At 37.8% G+C, this 21,145-nt stretch overlaps 1 protein-coding gene across 2 annotated transcripts in view; it reads left to right on the top strand.

The window, feature by feature from the left end:
* dpp10 (dipeptidyl peptidase like 10) overlaps positions 1 to 21,145 on the top strand; it is a 172,906-nt gene that overhangs the window by 70,459 nt on the left and 81,302 nt on the right. The window contains exon 1 of one of the 2 annotated variants that reach the window (XM_077580499.1): positions 7,428 to 7,707. The exons of the other annotated variant lie outside the window; for it this stretch is intronic. Within the exon in view, the coding sequence (XP_077436625.1) occupies positions 7,651 to 7,707 (57 nt within the window). The 5' untranslated portion in view covers positions 7,428 to 7,650. Of the gene's footprint in view, positions 1 to 7,427; positions 7,708 to 21,145 lie in introns of those variants that run through there. 2 annotated transcript variants of the gene reach the window in all.

Here is a 21,145-nt window from a genome sequence, read left to right as displayed (position 1 = left end):
ATCATCATTGGATTCATGACACGTGTATAACAAACAATTTTCTACATGCGCCCGTTTCCTTTCAATGACAACTGCCAATACACAGACAGCGAACGGAAGGTGGCAAAAATGATGAGAAGTGTTACGTTTTGATATGGATGTGGACCCAAACGCTGGGAAGCAAGGCGGCGAGTCAGGTGGGGATTCAAAAAAGTAATTTAACAAGAAAAAAAAAAGGCAAACAAGGTACTCGGGCATACAAAATCAACAAAGTCCAAAAAGCAAGATTCAAAGTATATATTGGGATATAAACTTGACTTAACTTGAGACAGCAAATAAACTGCAACAAGTGACAAGGACAATGAACCGACAAGGACTGAATGAATGTCGCCAACTGCAAAAGGACTGAAGGAAAACATGACAACTAAAATCTACTGTAACTAAAACCACAAAAGACAGATCATAACAGAGAAGTGTCCTTTTCACGGTTATTTAGGACATTAGTCAACTAATTAGCAAATTCACAATTTATGTTATCATTAACATTATTATTGTTGTTATGAATGACTGCAGTTTCCATAAATCATGCCTCTTGGATAAATTGAATAAGATGCCAGCAAGACATAAATCAAGTGCGAGTGTAAATGCTTTTAATCCAAGTTAAAAGTTGTTTCCAAAATCTTGGTATTGCGCTGTATGTTCTTTTAGTAATTTTTATAAAAAATATTTGTCTTTCTTTACTTTTAATGTACTTCATTTACTATAAAATGTCTAAATTCCTCTCCCTGTGTGTGTGTAGTTTGTAAAATGCCATTAAAGGTTGCATTTTTTAATTATGTGAAACACATTGTATAACATACACTATATAAACAAAGATGGTTGACTTTTTTCAAAAGCTGATCAATATTTGTAGGTAATATGTTTTAAGGAGGTTGTATGTTTGTTTGCAGAATTGCACAAATTCAATTACAAACATAATGATGAATCACAGATTTGGGTGTCAAACATTTAGTATGTACGCACTATTTAAGCACACCTTTGGACATATGCAAGAGTGAATGTCACTGAGAGGGAACTGAACCCACTCTACCTTCAGTGGTAAAAAATGCCATTGGGGAGTCACTCATGTTGTAGTGGTTTACTCGTCTGACTGTCATTCGTGAATGTGGGTGTTAATGGTTGTCTCGCTCTGTAAGTGTCCTGTGATCGACTCTTTTGACACCCCTGCTTGTGGTGTACTATATGCATGCCCCCTTCGTATGCTTTGATTAACCAACTTTCAGCAAAAATGCTGCACCCATTTTCACAATTTCTAGAACTAAAAATACATTATTTTACACAACATTTGTTACATTGAGAGCTGTATTGCCAATTCCTCCAAAACAAAGTTAATGCTCAGGTTTGATTGACACTGTTAGAGAAGAAGCTGGGCATTGACATATTTGTTAAAGCAAACTTTTAGAGGTTCAATTGTGCAAGTGGACTTAATGAAGTGTGGTTACTTTATTTATTTTATTATATTATCTTATTCCTGTCTCTTTTTGTCTCTAGGCTTTGTCTTTGAATTTGTGCCAAGAATTCTGCTTTATCACTGCATGAAGCTGCTCGCCAAAAGAATATTTGCTCAGGAAAACCTCAGCAGACTTTGAAGATGTTGGAAAGTGACTGCATTTGTGAGTGCGAGCTCTTGATGTGAAGAGTATAGAAATAACAGTTGACTCCTGTAACAATGCAGCAATCACTGGAGGAGGGCATGAACCCAGCCCTGAAAGTTTTCATTTCTTTAAATGTAGGAAGAAGATGGGAAATAAAAACAAACTAGTGTGATTTTGGTTTTCAAGAATAAGCTGTCACATTCATGTTAAATGGAGGTGAGCGTGCAACTGTCACCACTTAGTCGGTGCCACTGATGTACCCCAATTAAACTTCAGCTTTTATGGTAGGCTTTTCCTGTCCTACCATTTTCCCCCTAGCATAAGGCTGACATTTTTGTGCTTACATTGACTGCTATATGGAACAGTTCATAATTCCCTCTATCTTGACTAAGGCCTCAGTTCCAGCTAAAGAAACTGTCCCAAAGAATAAGGATGCCACCACAATCCTTTTCTGTAGCCAGTCTTGTATAATAGAAGCGAAAAATAAATGATATTTGAGTAAAAGTATCTTACCTAAAGATTTGGATCGATAGTTAAAATATATTTGAAAAAAAATATGAAAAGTATGAGCGGTTCAAGAAATGAATGGATGAAAAAAAAGAAGAGCTTTGATATAGGCTAACTTAGCTATTTTCGATTGCAGCTTAGCATTGCTAACTTACTGTTGGATAGCTTTAGGACAGTAAAACATAATTTAATGTACAATAGGTTGTGACCTAGCTCACTACATTGTCCAAGTAGCTCTCTTCAAGTAGCACTTTTGGTTTGTTCCATTAGGTATCGCAACAGCAAGTCACTTGTATGGTTTGTTTGGTAGTTACTATGCAGTAGCTAAATTACGAAAATGTTGTATTTTAACATTTAAATTGTGTGACATTTATCTTGTAAGTTAAGGACAATGTTAAGATCAATGATATTGAACTTCTCTTGTAAGCATATCACCGATAGAAGAGGGTCACCATATAAAATCTGGCCTAAGGTGCCACATTGGAGAAGGCGTCCTTGAATGAATTGCTGGTGTGCTCTCACATTGCGAATGCAAGTCTTCATTCATGTGAGTACTCAAGTAGCTCATTTGAATCAATTTGAAGTGTTTCAAAGTAACTCCCACTAGACAGTCAGCTGGCTTGCGGACCAGCAGCGCACATCAGTTTGCACAACAGTCACTGCAGCTCAAATGTCACAAAACATATAAGACTTCATGAAAGTTGTTTTTTAAAATATATATATTTTAGCATAGTTTTTTAGCAAACTGCATGCTGTAGTGATTAGGGTGACCAAATGTCCTCTTTACATTCTGTCCGGGCATCCATTTTTTTTTTTTTTTTATAAATTCATGAAAATGCTTTCATTGTGGGTCAAGTGGGTGGGTCTTGTTACCGCGACTTCTAGACCGCAGACTGCTCCCAAGTCGATTGAAAGTAGTGTAAAAAATATATATAAAAAAAAGGGGGGATATGTGTGCATGTTTTTATTGTTATATACCGGTATTAAAAAAGTACCCGAAATGTAGGTCAGCTTTATTTTATTTTTTTACCTTACTTCCTAAGTGTTCAAATAAAGTCCTAAGAGGTGTCGGCAGCCTAGTTTTAGCTCACTGGTAGTGCTCTACGCTTACAAGCGAAAACATGGTCACTGCGTGTGTTCAAAACAATCTAATCAAGATTTGAACCTCTGAGGAAGGATGGGATGTCTGAATGCAACATTTGCCAGGATTCATTAAACATATTTATCTCTTTTGTCAACTGGCCTTCATTATTAGTCAGTCTACGTGTTTTATTATATACAGTACTGAGAGCAAGGTACCATTTGCTTAACATTCTGAATGGGAGCTGAGAAGTCCTAAGAAAAAAAACAACAATTTAGAGTCCCACCTAATCTCATGCTTAATAATTGAAACGTCACATGGCAGTTGTTCAGATTGCATTCAGATAAATGTTATGATTTATTCTGTAACCTAATCCATATTTGCTACTTACCAAACCAATTTGCATGTGTTTATTCCCAGAGGTTTAGAACCTCCAGTAAAGGCAATACGAGTTAATGTGCATATTCAAGCAATTCAGCGTATAATGTTTAAAAAAACGCAAAATAACCTTCACTGTCTATCCTCATGAAACTGAGCCCTGATGACAGAACACATTATTTTTCCATTTGCCCATGCTGGGCTCGATATAGCGTTGAGATCAAAGATGACAATTCATTGGTAAGCGTTGCTGCATTTGCATCCCGGGCTTATTTAACACCCCACAGCCAGGCATAGAGAGAGCTGAATCTGTACTTATTGATCCATTTATCTCCTTGCTTAAGGTCAAGCAAGCCAGTGACAAAACAACATGATTACATACAACTGAACACAGGTTGTAAAATACAGTGAATGGAGAATGCAAAACTGAAAGTATTAGGTTAACTAGATTTAAAATGAAAATAAATAAATAAATAAATAAATAATGCTGTTCTGTGTCGATAATAACACATCTTTTTTTCACTGTCTAGGTACAGGGTACACAACCTCTAAAATAGCTTTTTCCAAAACATACATACAATACTTAAGTGGTTCACTTTATATTAAATCAATGACAGACTAGTCAGTGTAAAATTCCATAAGCTTTTTCATTGATTGTCTGGCATAACCGAGGTTTCGTTGCAACAGGCAGTTGATTCATTTGAGTGATTAATAACTTGATGTGTAAATTCACAATGATTAGTTTATGTTTGTATCTATATTAAGGGCAAAATATCGTATATTTATGGGTATGGGACGTGGGCATATTTCCAATTTGGGACTAGGGCTGAAAAAGATGGGGCCCTCTACTCACTGTAAGTGATGCATATATCCAGCTGGATTTTATATGATCATTTGTTTTTTCATCCATCATTTGTTTTTTGTTTTTTTGCTTTTAAAATATATATATATATGGCGCTCATCATTAGAGTCGCGGGTGAGATGGAGCAGATTGTTGGTATGTGGTGGGTATGAGGAACGGTTAGCAACTTCATTCATCATTACATCTTACACTTACTAGTGAAATACGCATATATACTGAGCCCCCCAACCCAGATCATCTACACTATTGAAAAGTGCTCAAATGCACTACTGAGATTTTTTTCCAACTCACACACACAAATAAAATGTACTTAAACTCACAACTAGGCATATCAGACATGTTATGATAAACTGTATCACAATATCACAATATTGCAGTGAAAGCTCTCAAATCTATTATTTTGAAACATTTAATTATTTGTAACAACATAAACAATATTTGCTTCATTAGTAAGCATTAGTAATGGGTGTATTCATTTCCTGGTATCGATGAATATTGATACTCACAATTGTGTATTGACTACACTCATAAAGTATTGATACTAAGGGTGCTGTGCTACACTTGGACTGAAATTCAAAGCGATGTTAGAATGTGCCATTGGGTTATTCAGAGCGCCAGAATCTGGGGTTGCTGTAGCACATTCTGACCACACTGACTACTGCGGATAAGAAGCAGCAGGCAGGACAAGATGGAAGCTATACAAGCGCGATGCGAGGGATGTGGGCTAACGGGGGATTTCTCGGATTTCTCAGAACGTTAAAAGAAAAAAGAAAAAAAAGAAAGCTGTGCACTGAAACAAAAAAAGTGCCATTTTAAGAGGCTGAAATGCATTTGACAGTTATTTTTTCATTATGCTTGTTCGCAAAGGTAGTCCAACAATCCATTAGTGGCGGACGCCCGATTTGTTGACGATTAACAAATAACGGTAAACTTTGAAAAATTTACGGGCTAAAGCATTGCCAGAAGTGTCATGAATGTCGGATTCCCGTTTCACTGCCGAATAACGAAAACACTGACTGGTGCCCACTACGCTGAAGCTTCTAATTATTTTCTGGGACTGCGCCCAGGCACTCTTTTTCTCCTGCAGTAAACAAGTAAATATACACTTACCAGGTATGCTAACTTCTTTGCACACCATTCTCCAAGCCGCCACTCTTCTAATTCTGTCCCAGTACTGATAGCTGGCCGTGTTGTAGATCTCTGATTACAGACCATGGCGATAATGTTTTCCTCGTGTTGTAAATTTCTTGTTATTGCTATATTTGTGCAAGCATTCATTTAGTGCCCAGGTCTCTTATTTTACACAAGGCACATTTTTAGACAGCTAAGGGGTTCTTTGGTGTGCCATTTTAAGTCAAGCAGGTTATTGAACAGCTAAGGGGTCCTAAAAAGGGGATGTATTGTGTCTGGGCCGGTGGGGTGCCTAGCGGGCCTGCAGTGCCCGGCACCGTCCTGCTGCGTTGGTTTGGGGGCGCTCCTGGTTCCTGGGTTTGCTCTCTCCGGCCGGTGGCCCCTGCGGGGCCCGGGGGTTGTCCCTGGGCGCTGCCGTGGCCTGGGGGGCCCTCGGGGGTTGTGCTTGCTCTGTCCGGGTCAACGGCTCCCCTCTTTGGTGGAGGTTTTCATGCATGCCAGATCCACCACACCAGCATCTATTGAAATTCAAACACAATCTGCTTCTCTGGTCGTTGAATCGGTGGAAGCTGATATCTGTGGATTTCACTCTGCTTCATCTATCCTTCCTTCCTTTCCTCAGTCTCTCCTTTGGTCTCTTGAGGTCTCCCTAATTTGTTGGAATTTAGATGTTTCTGGGGTTGGTAAAAGACTCTGGTTGGTAACCCGGTGGGTAGTAGGTAATGTCTGGTCAGTGCTGGATTTCACTTTCCTTTCTTTTCTTTGATCCTTCCTCGGGTCTCCTAACAACCTCACGACTCTAGATGGATTCTGAAGTATTCGGTTTAGGTGAACGGTATGGGATTTCTAATAGGCTTTAGGTAAACTAATGAGTACACACTCACACGCACGCACACATGCACACACACTTTCACACGTACATGCACATACTTGCAAAAAATACAAATATAAAGAGAGCAATGATGATGACATGTCGAATCTGTAAAATTACCGAATGAACAATACTGAGCTCTCAAAGAAAAAAAAGAAGAAAAAAAGAAGCGAATGTTTAACATAATATGGTTAAAGCCCTTACTATCTCCTTATTTGAAAACCCGACCAAAAAGTATTGACAAAAACATCCGAGTGGTGCGCTACGTGTATTTCTCGTAGCTTTCTGAGTTTTTTTCTAGCAAATCTGCCACTTTACAAACTCGCAAATTTGCCACTTTATAAAGTACTTTAATAAAGAACACTTTATAAAGTCACAAACTTAAGAGTTTTTTCTCGCAAATTTGCCACTTTATAAAGTCCCAAATTTGGGACTTCATAAAGTGGCAAAATTGTGAGTTTTTTTCTCTAAATATTGCCCCTGCACTTTAAATATATATAATACCCCGTCATATTATTCACTACAGTGTTTTGAAGATAAATTATTTTAGTCCTAAATAATTGCACACATAATTTATTTGTATCCTTTCATATCTAGGAAAGCTCTAGTATATCAAATATTTTATTAATATTTGTAGCACCTATTTTTTAGACACCCTCCCTTCCCACTCTGACCATCTACAAACTTGTGTCAAATGTCATTTTTATTATATGCTGCGGGCGGCTGACAAATGGATAGTGGGTGGCAAATGGCCCTCAGGCCGTAGTTTGGACAAAGGGTCCAAGGAAACAATTGGAATTTAATTTAATTAACCAACGGTTTGAATTAATGCCATTGCACATTTCATGGCCAATTTTCCTATCGCTACACCAAGAAGCAGACACACCCCTGAGTAAACTTACTCTCGCCCCAAAAAAGGCAGCGAGGTGTTTCACGTCGTCCTTTTTGATTCGGCTTGTGCAAAACTCTCCTTCCTGAGACGAGGCTGATGTGAGCGTGCGGGCGGCGGAGGCTTCTCCACAGATGCTCTCTCTAGCGCCTTATACAATTCGCTGGTGACGAAATCACCCTCTCAGCATTCGCACTTCTAACTATCCAGTTGATGAGGAGGCGAGCCCATTCCTTTTTTGCTCGGAATCCAAGGACCCTGCAGCGATAAATCGAGAGTTACCCCGAGGAGTTTACCATGACAGCTACCAAGGAGCAGCCGAATCAAAGGCAGAATCAACCGCAGCAGGATGAGGTGGGCAAGTGGAATTTATTCTGAGCGCATCTATCTCATTTTAGCACTTCAACCACCCGACCTCGTATCATATTGCTTAACTCAGGCGTGTTATTTAGGCGCAAGCTATGTGCGAAAACACAATTTGACCGTTTAACATTCAATCTCCATCCAACGTCAATATTTTTAAGCACAGGTCAGGCTCATTTAATTAGGCTCACGCATCTCAGCATTTAAAACGCCGTCGTGGGCTGTTCGTGGAGCTCGCCGTCAAACTGTAGCAAGTGGGGGAACATGAATGAGAATGCAAGGTGCGCTGTGGTGATCGGCTGAAGGGGGAGACTGCGCAGGACGCATTGTAATTCAGCCGTTGCCTCCTGTCAGCTGCCCCCGACACCTTGGGAGGGAACATTCGAGGAAAATCACTTTAGATGGGGCTCGGGCAAAGCACAGCATGCACTCCCGCTTCCAAACGTACGATGTGCTTGGAAGTCACCTTCAAAAGACACTTAACGGACTCTCATTACAGGGTTCAGGTTTAAGATACCTCCACTCGGGTGGAATCCTCCACTGTTGTTTTCTTATTGTATTAGAATGAAATCAGGTTTGTTGTCAGGACCGGGGAGTGCAATTAAATAATTACATAGTCTACTTGTTTTATCACCAAATTCCCATGCTTGTTTCACTGTTAATTTTTTCTTTCCTTTTTCTAATGTTCTCAATATCTCTTCAGGCATTCCTAACCTGGGTCAATGTACCGTTCCCTAATTTTATAAATGATTCAGCGCACATCTCTTTCACAGCAGCATTTCCTCTGAGAGATAGACAAGTATGTTCTGGGTGCTCTGAATTAAATTGAGCCTTTTTTTTTTTTTTTAAAGAAGAAGAAATCCAAACCTGTTCCTTTTGTTGTTTTTTGCCTGAATGAGATGGAATTGGAATTTTCTCACTACTATATGTAATGCTCAGTGAACACAACATACTGGCCATTTCAGAAGATTGCGTGTGATATTACACAGGAGAAGTGTTAACTTGCTCAGTGATGCAGCTGTATGATCACCATTACAGTGGGGTCTGGTGTTTGTTGATGTAGCAAATCTTTTACTCAGAGGCTTTTAGATGTCTGTTGCACGTTTCATCTAACAGGCACACCACATCAACTCCAAATATTTGATGATAAATGAAAATCCCTGTTGGTCCAAAGCAAATGTATTTATTTTCCACTCAGTCGAGAGTTAAATTCCAAATTTCATACTGTGGCCAGATTTTCAGTTCAAATGATTTATTTAAATTTTTTTGTAAATGGGTATCCTATGTAGTGGTACATTCAACTAACTTTGGTGCAGGCAACTTGGGTTCAGTTTCCATTCAGTGATGGTGCGAAGGTGATTGCGAATGGTTGCCTGTCTCTATATGTTCCTTGCAACTGACAGGCGACCAGTTGAGAGTGTAGTGTCTGCCTTTCAGCTGGAGTCAGATGGGATAGACTCCAGCACCTTGTGGTACTGAAAATGGATGGGTATCTTTTCACTTGTAGTAGTGCCAGTGGTGAAATAAAATAATAGCTTTAAAAAAAAAAGTTTAACAAAACTTAAGTCGGCATGTTATTAATTTTGGGCTCAACAGTAATGTCCGATAGGAGTGGATTGTAGATAACTTAATACTGTTTAACTTCACATTTATTTTCTGTTAAGAAAACCGACATTTAGAACAAAACCAATAATTAAAAGAAGAGAAAGAACCCTTCATAAACTGGTGTTAAATTTGAAGGCATCAATTGAACCAATGTTCTACTAAAGCAGGAACCGAACACAATTTGTCCATTCAAAATTATTGTGCATACATCACTAATAAATTTCCAAGAAACGGTGATCAATCAGCCCAAAATTTAAGTGGAAATCTCTATATGCCTACTTCAACCTCTGAAAATATAATAAGTCTCTCCAAGCGCTCACTCGTCCATCTTACTCCTATGCGCTATGAGCCTTTGTGTGAATTATGCGCCTGACTTACAGACTTTACCAAGATGGAAACATTTGTTGTTGCAGCTTTAGCTTCCTGCTAATGTAGCAGGGTAGTATAATGACATAAAAAAAGATGCAGTTGCATGAATACGTTCAGAACTCTGTCGCTTCAAACGTGAGGCAATGAGCAATCTCAAAAGCTCTGGGGCGAATCAGTACCTACCTACACAAGAATAATGTTTGTCGTATTTTTTTAAAAGAAGTTGGACAGTCTTTTTTCGCCTATAGCAGACATTGGAGCCAGCCAAACCCGCTCCTTCCCACTGCCTGTTAACTACGTTACTGGCCGGAAAAGTCCGAATGCTTGATGTAAACAAGCTTCACGCCACTTGATGTCATAAACGGCAATCAATCTGAACCAAAATTTATGCAAGCATCTCTACTTATGTCAACAATCTTCAATCGCTGCAAACCTATCTCAAGGCACTCGATACAGCTTAATGACAAACATAATACAAACAAAATATTGCTGTGACCGCTCTAGGGTTGTCACGATACTAACATTTCAAACACGATATCGATACCCATTAGTGTTAATTTTATCCGCCATTTTTAAATTTAGTCTGTTGTAGCCCAGTTTCAATCACGCTTGTTAGTTTTCATCATAGTTAGTCAACCTCATCCTATTTTTCTTTAGTCCATTTTTTGTCGACTATAAATAAACTATATATACAAACCCAATTCCCAAAAAGTTGGGACACTGTACAAATTGTGAATAAAAACTGAATGCAATTAGGTGGAAGTGCCAAATGTCAATATTTTGTTTTGAATAGAACATAGATAACAGGTCAAAAGGTTAAACTGAGAATTTTTTTTCATTTTAAGGGCAATATATGTTGATTGTAAATTTCATGGTGCCAACAAATCTAAAAAAAAGTTGGGACAGGTAGCAATAAGAGGCTGGAAAAGTCAATTGCACTAAAAAAAACAGCTGGAAGACCAGTTACCACTAATGAGGTCCATTGGCAACTTGATTGTAGTATAAAAAGAGCTTCTCGGAGTGGCAGTGTCTCTCAGAAGTGAAGATGGGTAAAAAATCACCAATTCCTCCAATGTTGCGCAGAAAGATAGTGGAGAAATATCAGAAAGGTGTTTACCAGCAAAAAATTGCAAAAAGGTTGAAGTAATCATCATCTACAGTGCATAACATCATCCAAAGATTCTGAGAATCTGGAACAATCTCTGTGTGTAAGGGTCAAGGCCGAAAAATCATACTGGATGCCCATGATCTTCGGGCCCTTAAACGGCACTGCACCGCAAACAGGAATGCTCACAGTAAGGCAAATCACAGAAAGGGCTCAGCAATGCTTCCAGAAAACATTGTGGGTGAACACAATTCACCGTGCCAGCCGCCGTTGCCAGATGAAACTCTACAGTGCAAATAAGCCATTTCTAAAGCAGACCAAGAAGCACAGGCGTTTGTCTAGGCCAGGGGTTATTTAAAATGGAGTGTGGCAAAGTAAAAACCTGTTTTGTGGTCAGATGAATCACGATTCAAAGTTATTTGTGGAAAACTGGGGCGCTATATCATACTGACTAAAGAGGACAAGGACAACCCAAGTTGTTATCAGCACTCAGTTTATAAGCCTGCATCTGTGATGGTATAGGGTTGCATGAGTGCGTGTGGCATGGGCAGCTTCCACATCTGGAATGGCATCGTCAATGCAGAAAGGTATATTCCGATTCGTGAAAAACATATGCTCCCATCCAGGCATCATCACTTTCAAAGAAGATCTTGCATTTCTCAACACAACAATGCCAGACCACATGCAGCACCAATTACATTCTCTTGGCTGCATAGGATAGCATTCCTATTTCTAAACTTGAGAAATGTGTCTCCTCGATCCCCAGACGTTTGCAGACTGTTGTAAGAAGAAGAGGGGATGCCTCACAGTGGTCAAAATGGCCTTGTCCCAACTTTTTTGAGATTTGTTGACACCATGGAATTTAAAATCAACATGGTTTTCCTTAAAATGATACATTTTCTCAGTTTAAACTTTTGACCTGTTCTCTATGTTCTATTCTGAATAAAATATAAACATTTGGCACTTCCACATAATTGCATTCAGTTTATATTCATAATTTGTACAGTGTCCCAACTTTTGGGGAATTGGGTTTGTAGTATATATATATATATATATATATATATATATATATATATATATATATATATATATATATATATATATTATAATTATAAAAAATGTTTGCGTGGAAGGAGAATTTCCACAGCTTTTCATTGAATGGTGTAGTTTTCTTTGTTTGTTTTTTAAACACAATTATTAACCACACTTAATATACAAGTCCAAAAAGAGCCTTCATGATACATTGGCAAAATCATTTAATAACTCTTTTTGCAAGAAGCTTGCATCATGTTTGTGTTAGTGGCTGACATGAGCCAAAGCTATTTCTATCCCAGCCTCTGTCAACCCACAGTCTATATACCGTACATAACTTGATGACAGGCTCTTAACAGAGCTCCTCTTCATCAAAGTTGCATGGCATTGCTGAAGGAAAAACAAACTTTGGAGGGTCGCTAAATAATACGTGAAGAGGAATATTTCATGGTTACCTCTTTTAGCATCTGCAAAACAAAGAAAGACTCAGTAATACCTCTGGTAAGGTTAACATTGCCAAAACTACATCTAGAGTTGCAGTAGGTTTTCACTTTATGCTGTAGTCAAATTGTGTCATGTTTAACCAGCAAATCTAGAATGCTTCAGGTTAAAAATGTTACAGTTCCTCTGACTACAGTTGCGACTTGCACCTGGATCATCTCTTTAAACCAACACCAGTTTTGCATCACCGTGCTATTTCTTTAGCGGCTGTAATAATTATATGCAAATAAATGGACGATGATGCTTTTGAAAATATTTTTCAGTTGCAAATAATTTGTCAGAAGACATTGTTTAATTACACCAACCACAGCCAATTTAAAGAATAAAATCATTAAACTTGATCACTGACCCTGCTATGGTCGAAGCGATTTCTTAGCCAAGGGCTGTTTGTTTACTATATTAAATTTGTATTATCATTCATTTATATCCATACTCCATACAGATTAGAATGTTCATGTAATGGCAAGTATGGATGGCCAAATGAAATAATTAGATGATAAATTGCAGAGGTGGCAAATCCCGGTTCAGAAAGTAAACACCCTGCCACAGTTTAGCTTTAGCCACTGGTGCTAGCTAGCTAGCTCCCTAGCAGGTAAAGAAGCACCATGGAAGCTAGCTAGGGAGCTAGCTAGCTAACACTTGAGGCTAAAGCCAACCTGTGGCAGGGTTTTTCTTTCTGAACCTGGATTTGCCACCTCTGATGAATTGACTGTTGAAATCTGAGATTGTGTGGAATCTGTTGCTTATCAACTGCAACCTGATTCAACTAAGAAAAATATGAGTACTGTACTGACTGGTGGTTGAAATCTCTCTCAGTTTGATTTAAGTACTAATTATCCATGATGCATACTGTTGAATCAGTAATTTTTCCTAAAAACATTTATTTTCCTACTGTATGAAACATACTACTTTTAAAATGATGACCCTCATTTTCATGATTAAAATAAATTACAGGTACATTAACTTCCATTATACTTTATTTTTTTTAAATTAAAGAAAATGGAAGAGAAACATAAATTAGATTGTAACATTTGACCCAAATTTTTTTTTCCAGCATTGCTAAAAAACATTAAAAAAAAAATGTGCCAAACGCGCTCAACCTGGATCAGAAAAAAAAGAAGCCATTATTCATTACAAAAAGACTTTCAATTAAAATCCCACAATTATAGGCAATGGACAATATTTAGATGACATTTTGGATAAAATGATTTTTCTTTTTAGAAAAACGAAGTAGTCTTGCTTTGCTTGTTTGCCTTGTAGAGCGTACAGATTGTGGTGTCACTAAAATACGGTCTTAAGAATGGTTTATAGGTTCTTCAGCTCTAATGTGAGTCATAACTGATTTTTTAATCGGCACAAAGCAAAGGTAGGAGGAGTAACTGGTTTAGTATATTTGTTCTATTAGAGCACGGGTCCACATATTGTGCACTTTAAAATAAAATATTTATCGAAAATTATTTCACTGACCCTCAAGCGACAGCTTATAGATCCCTCTGTTTAAGAACACCTAGCTGTTCTAGAGGCTTCGTTTGCTCTACCAAGCCATCTATTAGACAAAATGTATAACACTGACACTGGCTCACACACATACATCAGCCTTAAAAGTAATTCAGTGACAGACATATTCAGAACCTCCTTTACCCTACCACATGAAAATAAATAAATAAATATATATATATATATATATATATATATATATACAGGGTTGGGAGGGTTACTTTTAAAATGTAATTCATTACAGTTACAAGTTACCTGCTAAAAAATGTAGTATATATATATATATATATATATATATATATAGATAGATAGATAGATAGATCGATAGATGATAGATAGATAGATAGATAGATAGTCATCCAATGAGGATAAAGATGTGTGACATCAACTGCAAAATGAACTTTTATCCCAGTCACAAGTTTAGCCGTGTATATGTTGTGTCTGATTTTTAAATAGTGAATTGGTGGGAGGAAGATTTGTTTGGAAGGTGTAACTCACATTATGGTTGTAGGCTAGCGGGCTAGCTAGCAAGAAGCTACAGTGCGTAGCATGCCGCTGGACTCAGCTCAAACTTTCGCTTCGAGTAAGTTCCAGTGAATACCGGTCGTCATTTCCTCCTCCCGTTCTGTCTCTCTCTCGCTCTCGCTTGCTCTGTCTCTCTCTCTCGCCCTCTTTCGCACTCTCTCTCATCGTAATTGGAATCCCTCGAAGTAGTCCCCATTTTTAATAAATGTACCTATAATCTGATTACATGTTTTTTCCTGTAACTGTATTCCATTACATTTTTTGGCAATCTGTTTACGTAACGGCGGTACATGTATGGCGGTACATGTATTCTGTTACTCCCTAAACCTGTATATAAAAAAAAAAATATATATATATATATATATATGTGCCTGATGATGCGTGATGTCAGCAGCTGTCTCCAGCACTGGTTGGTAATTTTTCCACACCACCACAGTATGTCTCCTTTCCATGCTACTAGTGTTTAATTTTTATATTCAAATGTTTCCAAACAAAGCTCTCAAATAAATCAAATTTTGGCGAGCAAAAAAATAAATTAAAAAAAGGATCAAGTAACGACATGTAATATATAAAAAAAAAACATAAATTGGAGCACAAAGACAACGTTCCATTATAGTTGCTAATCTATAACATAGGGCTGTGCAACTAATCAAAATTCAATTACAATTTCAATTATTACACTCCACAATTACAAAATCAGCATTATCGTAAAAAAAAAGAAAAGATTATTAATACTAATTTTGAGTTGTTTGAGTTGTTTACATTTTAGTGCTGTCAAAGTTAAAGCGTTAACTGATTATTTAATCACAAAAAAATACTGCATTAATCATGAATTAACGCAGATTAATCGCACTATTAATTTTGACCATAGATTATCCTTTAGCGGGACAGCGGATGGCTACGTTTAAGGTAGCATAAGTTGTGTTTGAGCAATAAACATAATTACATGCATTAAAGTAAAGAATTTAATAAATGTATGCATATCACTTTTAGAATATTTCTTCATGTCAATTTAAATTATGCAAGTAAACAACTGATTAGAAAAAGAGGAGGATGAGCATGTGCAGTGGATAAAAAAATGTTGAAGACGTCCTCATAACATTAAATGTTGATTTTAAAAAAAAGCCTTTTTTATTAAGCGAATGTTCGTGATTAATCAAAATTCTAAAATGCGATCAATCTGATTAAAAAATTTATCGTTTGACAGCTCTATTAAATGTATTCATTTGCAACCTTTTTATTATTTTTTTTAAATAACAAATTCAACACATTTTGTTTCATCCAAAAGGAACTTGCATAATTATAGTGTTTCAAAGAATTTTATTTGTCTTAATATTTTTTACGTTTAAACATTTGCTTGTTTTGTACCAAAAAATAAATGATCGTCTTAATCCTGATTTCACTTATTACCAATATGATCGTGATGAATATTTTTTTCATAATCGAGCTGCCCTATTATGACACCACATACAAAAACAAAATGGATGGTGGCATGGATATTATCAAGCACATGTATTGTACATTGGTTGTTCTGCATTGTTAACTGCCAGAATAAACAAATTTGACATTGACGGGTATCACATTGTGTTACTGGCTCTTGAAAGCCCAAGTGTAATAAAAGTCGACTCAATTGTTGATCTCTGCGAGTGACCTTGTGGTCAGCAATAGCTTGGTGCCGCCGAGCGTGGTGTTTTAACAGAGTTGAGCCAAGTCCCATACTTTGTGTTTTTCTGTAATTTCACTGTTTTTGTCTGATCTTTGGCATACAAAGGACAGAGGAAGTAAAGAAAGAATCCACACTGGCCTTTCGTCTAACTTAGCATTGACATGAGAGACTCATGATCTCAAAATTTAATTGTCTCATCATGGGCAACATTATTTTAATAGAGCAATATTTTAAAAATTGGTGTGATGAAAGTCAAGCAAATCTAAATTTGAGGGGTATTCTAATTAGCAAGTCCAATAATTGATGCTAAGAGAATGAAAGACGGGACATATTCACATACAATCATGACCTAGGGCACATGACATGACATTGACCAGAGACAAATAGAATGCTGAAGAAAGTGTAACATGAAGCTGACTTTCAGTCAATCACCACTTAACTGAGAAAATTCAGACCCAAAAAATAATCAATGAATCGGACCATGACAATGTGAAGTTGCTTAAAACAGTAGTCTTAACATTATGTGTATTTTAAAGAATATCCTGTATATATTTTTATGTTTTTATATTATCAACTGTCGTTTAGAGGCGCCGCTCAACTTTCTCTAATGTTTTGTATTTTTCCATGACATGAAAACAGAAACTTAACCATGTTTATATGAAACGAAACTGAAACTTAACTGTAATAAAAGCGGCGAGGTGGCCGGGGGAGGAGAGAGAGTCGGACGGAGCCGAGCGTGAGTTAAGGTCTCGCGTCTCCTCTCCTCTCCCAGCCGCGGTTGCATTAAAACAAACAAGCAGCTTCTGCCTCCGTTTTTCCTTTGTGCACGGTCGGTAACTAAGGGGATCTGTAATATCAGACCCAACAGACAATATCCCCAAGGACTCGGCTACAGTTGCATCTAGAAATGAGGAAAACATTTGTGTATCATTTTTGCGTGCCTGTGTGGATTTTACATGTTCTGTCTGTGTCCCAGGTGTGAATGTGAGCATAATTGTGATTTGTTTATGCATCCTCTGCAATTGACTGACAACCAGTCCACGGCGTACGCCGCCCGCCTCTTTCCCAAAGTCGGCTTTCACTTTCTACCGCTCAAAATGTTCACTGGCATCAGACCTATCTATACATATATAGTTTTACTTTATTTTTTATGCCCCCTATTATGCTAACAGCAAAATTAACTATGCTGTGTATATATATATATATATATATATATATATATATATATATATATATATATATATATATATATATATATATATATATAAAATTTGATTATAATTCGAATATTTTATATGACATAGTTAGAGGCTTGAATAAGACCATAAGTCATAACAATATAATTGTTTTATGCATGCCCAGTTTTTACACAATGGCAGTTTTCTGAATAGCACAAAATTCTTGTAATTTTGTCCCAAATCAGGCTTTTCCTTTGAAGTGTGATAACTTAGTCATTTATGAATATTTTTTCACTTTCTACCGCTCAAAATGTTCAGTGGCATCAGACCTATCTATACATATATAGTTTTTATTTTTATTTTTTAATGCCACCTATAGACAATAATGGCAGTATTATGCTAATAGCAAGACTAACGATGCTGTATTTGCTTCCCGTTTCAAAATTTCAGGCCAAATTAGAGCCTTGCCTAGTTCCTCAAGCCGCTTGAAGCTTTTCTTATGGTTCGCTGTATGATTCCCTAGTTGGAAAAGAAATTTAACGCAGTTTCAGGGCTGCTGATTCTGGCTACTGCGTAGGGGGTTGCCCCGGGGTTAGGAATGGGATGGGGGAAATAATGTGTGGCCACTTCGTGAGTAGGAGACCATAATAGTTTTAAATTTTTTGAGAGACACTCACTAATTTCTTTGCCCTGATCACCGTCATTCACCGTTTTCATCATCCTCTGCGTCCTCGTCGTGTTCATCTACGCACCCCCCCCCCCCCCCCCCCCCCACACACACACTCGCTCTCACCTCCGCGATCATCTGCGTCCACTTCCCACACCTCGTCATGCTCATCTCCGTATTCATCGTCATCATCCTCTTCCTTCTCCGGCATTCAAAGTCCAAGAGTAGACTCTTCAACCTCTTCCGAGCTCTCCGAACTAGCGTCTGAATACATTTTTTCTTCGGAATTAGTACTTTCTAAAACGAGCCGAATCGCGTCCTCCAATACCATCTTTCTAGCCATTGCTACCAGTTGTGGTGAAAGAAATGCAAAGTAGTGATCAACGTGAGAACAACGACCTTAAAAAATGCCCAGAACCAATAAGAGTAAAGAAGTTCCAACACCCAACCAGTAAGAGTTGAAATTCAAACAATAACAATAAACAAGTGCATTTTTTTTGCATTTGGCTTGCCTCATTTTCACAAAATATTATTTCTACCTCCTCCCGCATCACTACTCTGTAGATATGAGAAGGTAAAAATATGAGCCCTGACGACGGACTTGTAAAAGTTCGTGGCCCTGACACGCTGGACCATATGTATTTACTTCCACAAACACAGTGACGTTGTATCTTCTTCTGCACATGCAGGTCACTTTGGGGACGCATTACATCCACACAGCAGCCAGGCTGAGGTCGCAATTAATAGGTGATGTAAACGCTTACTTAAAAAAAAAATCCTATTTCACCCAAAAAATCGGAATCGAGCATTAAGACTTGCAGTATGAACGTAGCCTAAGTAGCAAAACACGTTGCTCACCGTTGCAGTATGCTTTGAAGGCTGGGGGATCGTCGAACGCTCTCACCACATACAAGAAAAGAAAAATGGGGGGAAAGAAAAAAAAGTTCTCCAGTATGCAGTATTAGCTCTGGCCCAACCTGCATTTAGACTAGCCACTGCTCAAAACAGTATTCACTTACAGTAAGTAAGAGTAAGCAGGTCTCAAATCTATCCAAAAAAAGCTTTCTAAACTTTCTGCTTGTGTCGCTGGTTCACCTCCTCGTAACTGCGTCACGTCACTCACAAAGTAAAAGAGGCAGTACTAGAGCGGAAGCGCGCCTTAACTGACCTCTCAAGCCATAGGCTGAATGTGACCTATGCCGCTTCTGATTGGCTTAGGGCACGGGGGGGCCTTCAAGTGCACTTGAAAATTTGTTTTTACAATACAAATGCCGCCTTTAATTAGGCGGCATGATGGCTGACTGATTAGCACGTCCGCCTCCCAGTGCAGAGGATGTAAGATCGAGTCCGGCCTTCGGCCTTCTTGGGTTGAGTTTGCATGTTCTCCCCGTCCTTGCGTGGGTTTTCTCCGGGTACTCCGGTTTCCTCCCATATTCCAAAGACATGCATGGCAGGTTAATTGACACTCTAGTCTAAATTGTCCCTAGGTGTGATTGTGAGTGTGAATGGTTGTTCGTCTCTGTGTGCCCTGGATTGGCTGGCAACCAGTTCGGGGTGCATCTCGCCTACTGCCTGAAGGCAGCTGGGATAGGCTCCAGTGCCCCCGCGACCCTTGTGAGGAATAAGCGGTCACGAAATTGAACAATACAATACGATAAAATGCAATAATTATCTTTCTCTTTTGAGTTTGTTTTAAACAAATGTTATGTCTTTATTACTCTATTTTCTCGGTCTCCCAAAGTAGATTTTACTTCTTAACTTAAATTTGTACCTGTGTTACACTAAACAGGGCACAAGGACCCCTTTGTAGTCTAACAATATGCCCAATGTAAAATACACTAACTCAGCACTGAACTAAAGCATGCATTAACACAGCATTTTTTATCCACTGATGTCTTCACACCACAACAAAAAAGGTATGGTATTTTTTATTGTTTAAATAATGTAAAGGTGTACATGTTTTTTACATAAATAAAAATGAAAATAGGAATTTTCTGTTTTTGGAGCCTGGGAACGGATTAATTACATTTACATTATTTCCTGTGGGAAAAAATGTTTCGGAGGTTGAACAATTCGGACTTTGAACACTTCACGGGAACAAATTGTGTTCAAACTCTGAGGTACCACTGTATTGAGATAAATCGTTGTTGTTTTTTTTTTTTAATTACCTATAATCGAGAAATTGTATGTATCAAAATCATTAGTGGTATCGGTACTTGGTAACGGTGACTACTCAAGAGTTGAGTACTCGTACTGGTATAAAAAAAAAAAGTGGTACAGAACATTCACTTTTTAATGAAAATGTAATGTAGCTTCAGAAAACTTCTGTATTTTAAATTGAAGGTGTTGGTTACATATTTATGTGAAGTTTATATGGTAAAAAGTTAAAACATACTCTCATAACAGTGGCTTGGGCACATTTAGAAAGCATGTGACGTCCTGGCTGTAAGCTTTATTTATTTATTTATTTTTAGACATTGCAGCGTTACATAGAATCTCAAAGCTATTCATTATTGTCTTTAATATGAAAAAAATATATATGTAGGTGCTCTTGCCAACACCTCCAGTTTTAAATGGTTAATCAGTACTCTGAACAATAACGACTCATGACAGCACTTGTCAAATATGTAATCTTGGTAAATTTCAAATTGACATGATTATCAGTAGTAGATTGTCTGTAGCCTTTGGAACTGACAGTTTCTTGACATGTAGTGGCATGTGTACAGATACAATGAATAGACACTTAAGAAGCTGATCTCAACCGGGGTTTGTCATTTCCTCTGCACTTTTTTTTTGAGTACTAATGCCCACTCAACTAACAATTTTACAGCTCACTGCCTTCTGAATCCTTCGTTGTCAGCCATAGGTATAAAATCGTGCAGCTCCACTTCTTAGCCTCATGGAGAGAAATCATTTCCTGTGCACATGCACTCAACTCCATAGCAATTACTTTTTTTTTCTATTGTTAGGTTAAGTCAGGTTCTCTTTCAATTTTATTTCTCTTGATAAATGATATCTGTTTTTCAACTGTGTAGAAATGGCTGGAGTCTTATCTGCAGCCTGCAGTGTCATTAGTTGGAATGCAGTCATCTGCTTCCAATTGTATATGAATCAGATATTGGACTGCAGGGGAGAATAACATCATAATGTAAAAATACATTTAAATGTGCTGGAAACATTAGCGGAGCTGTGGAAGGGAATGGTAATAAATACCATCCTATGTTGTTCTGCTGTTATGCTGGAGGAGACCACCATTTTTAATCAGTGCCACTAACCATCTGGCA

This window comes from Vanacampus margaritifer, chromosome 11 (genome assembly GCF_051991255.1).
Source record: "Vanacampus margaritifer isolate UIUO_Vmar chromosome 11, RoL_Vmar_1.0, whole genome shotgun sequence".
Taxonomy (NCBI): domain Eukaryota; kingdom Metazoa; phylum Chordata; class Actinopteri; order Syngnathiformes; family Syngnathidae; genus Vanacampus; species Vanacampus margaritifer.
This window is presented reverse-complemented; position numbering and strand designations above follow the sequence as displayed.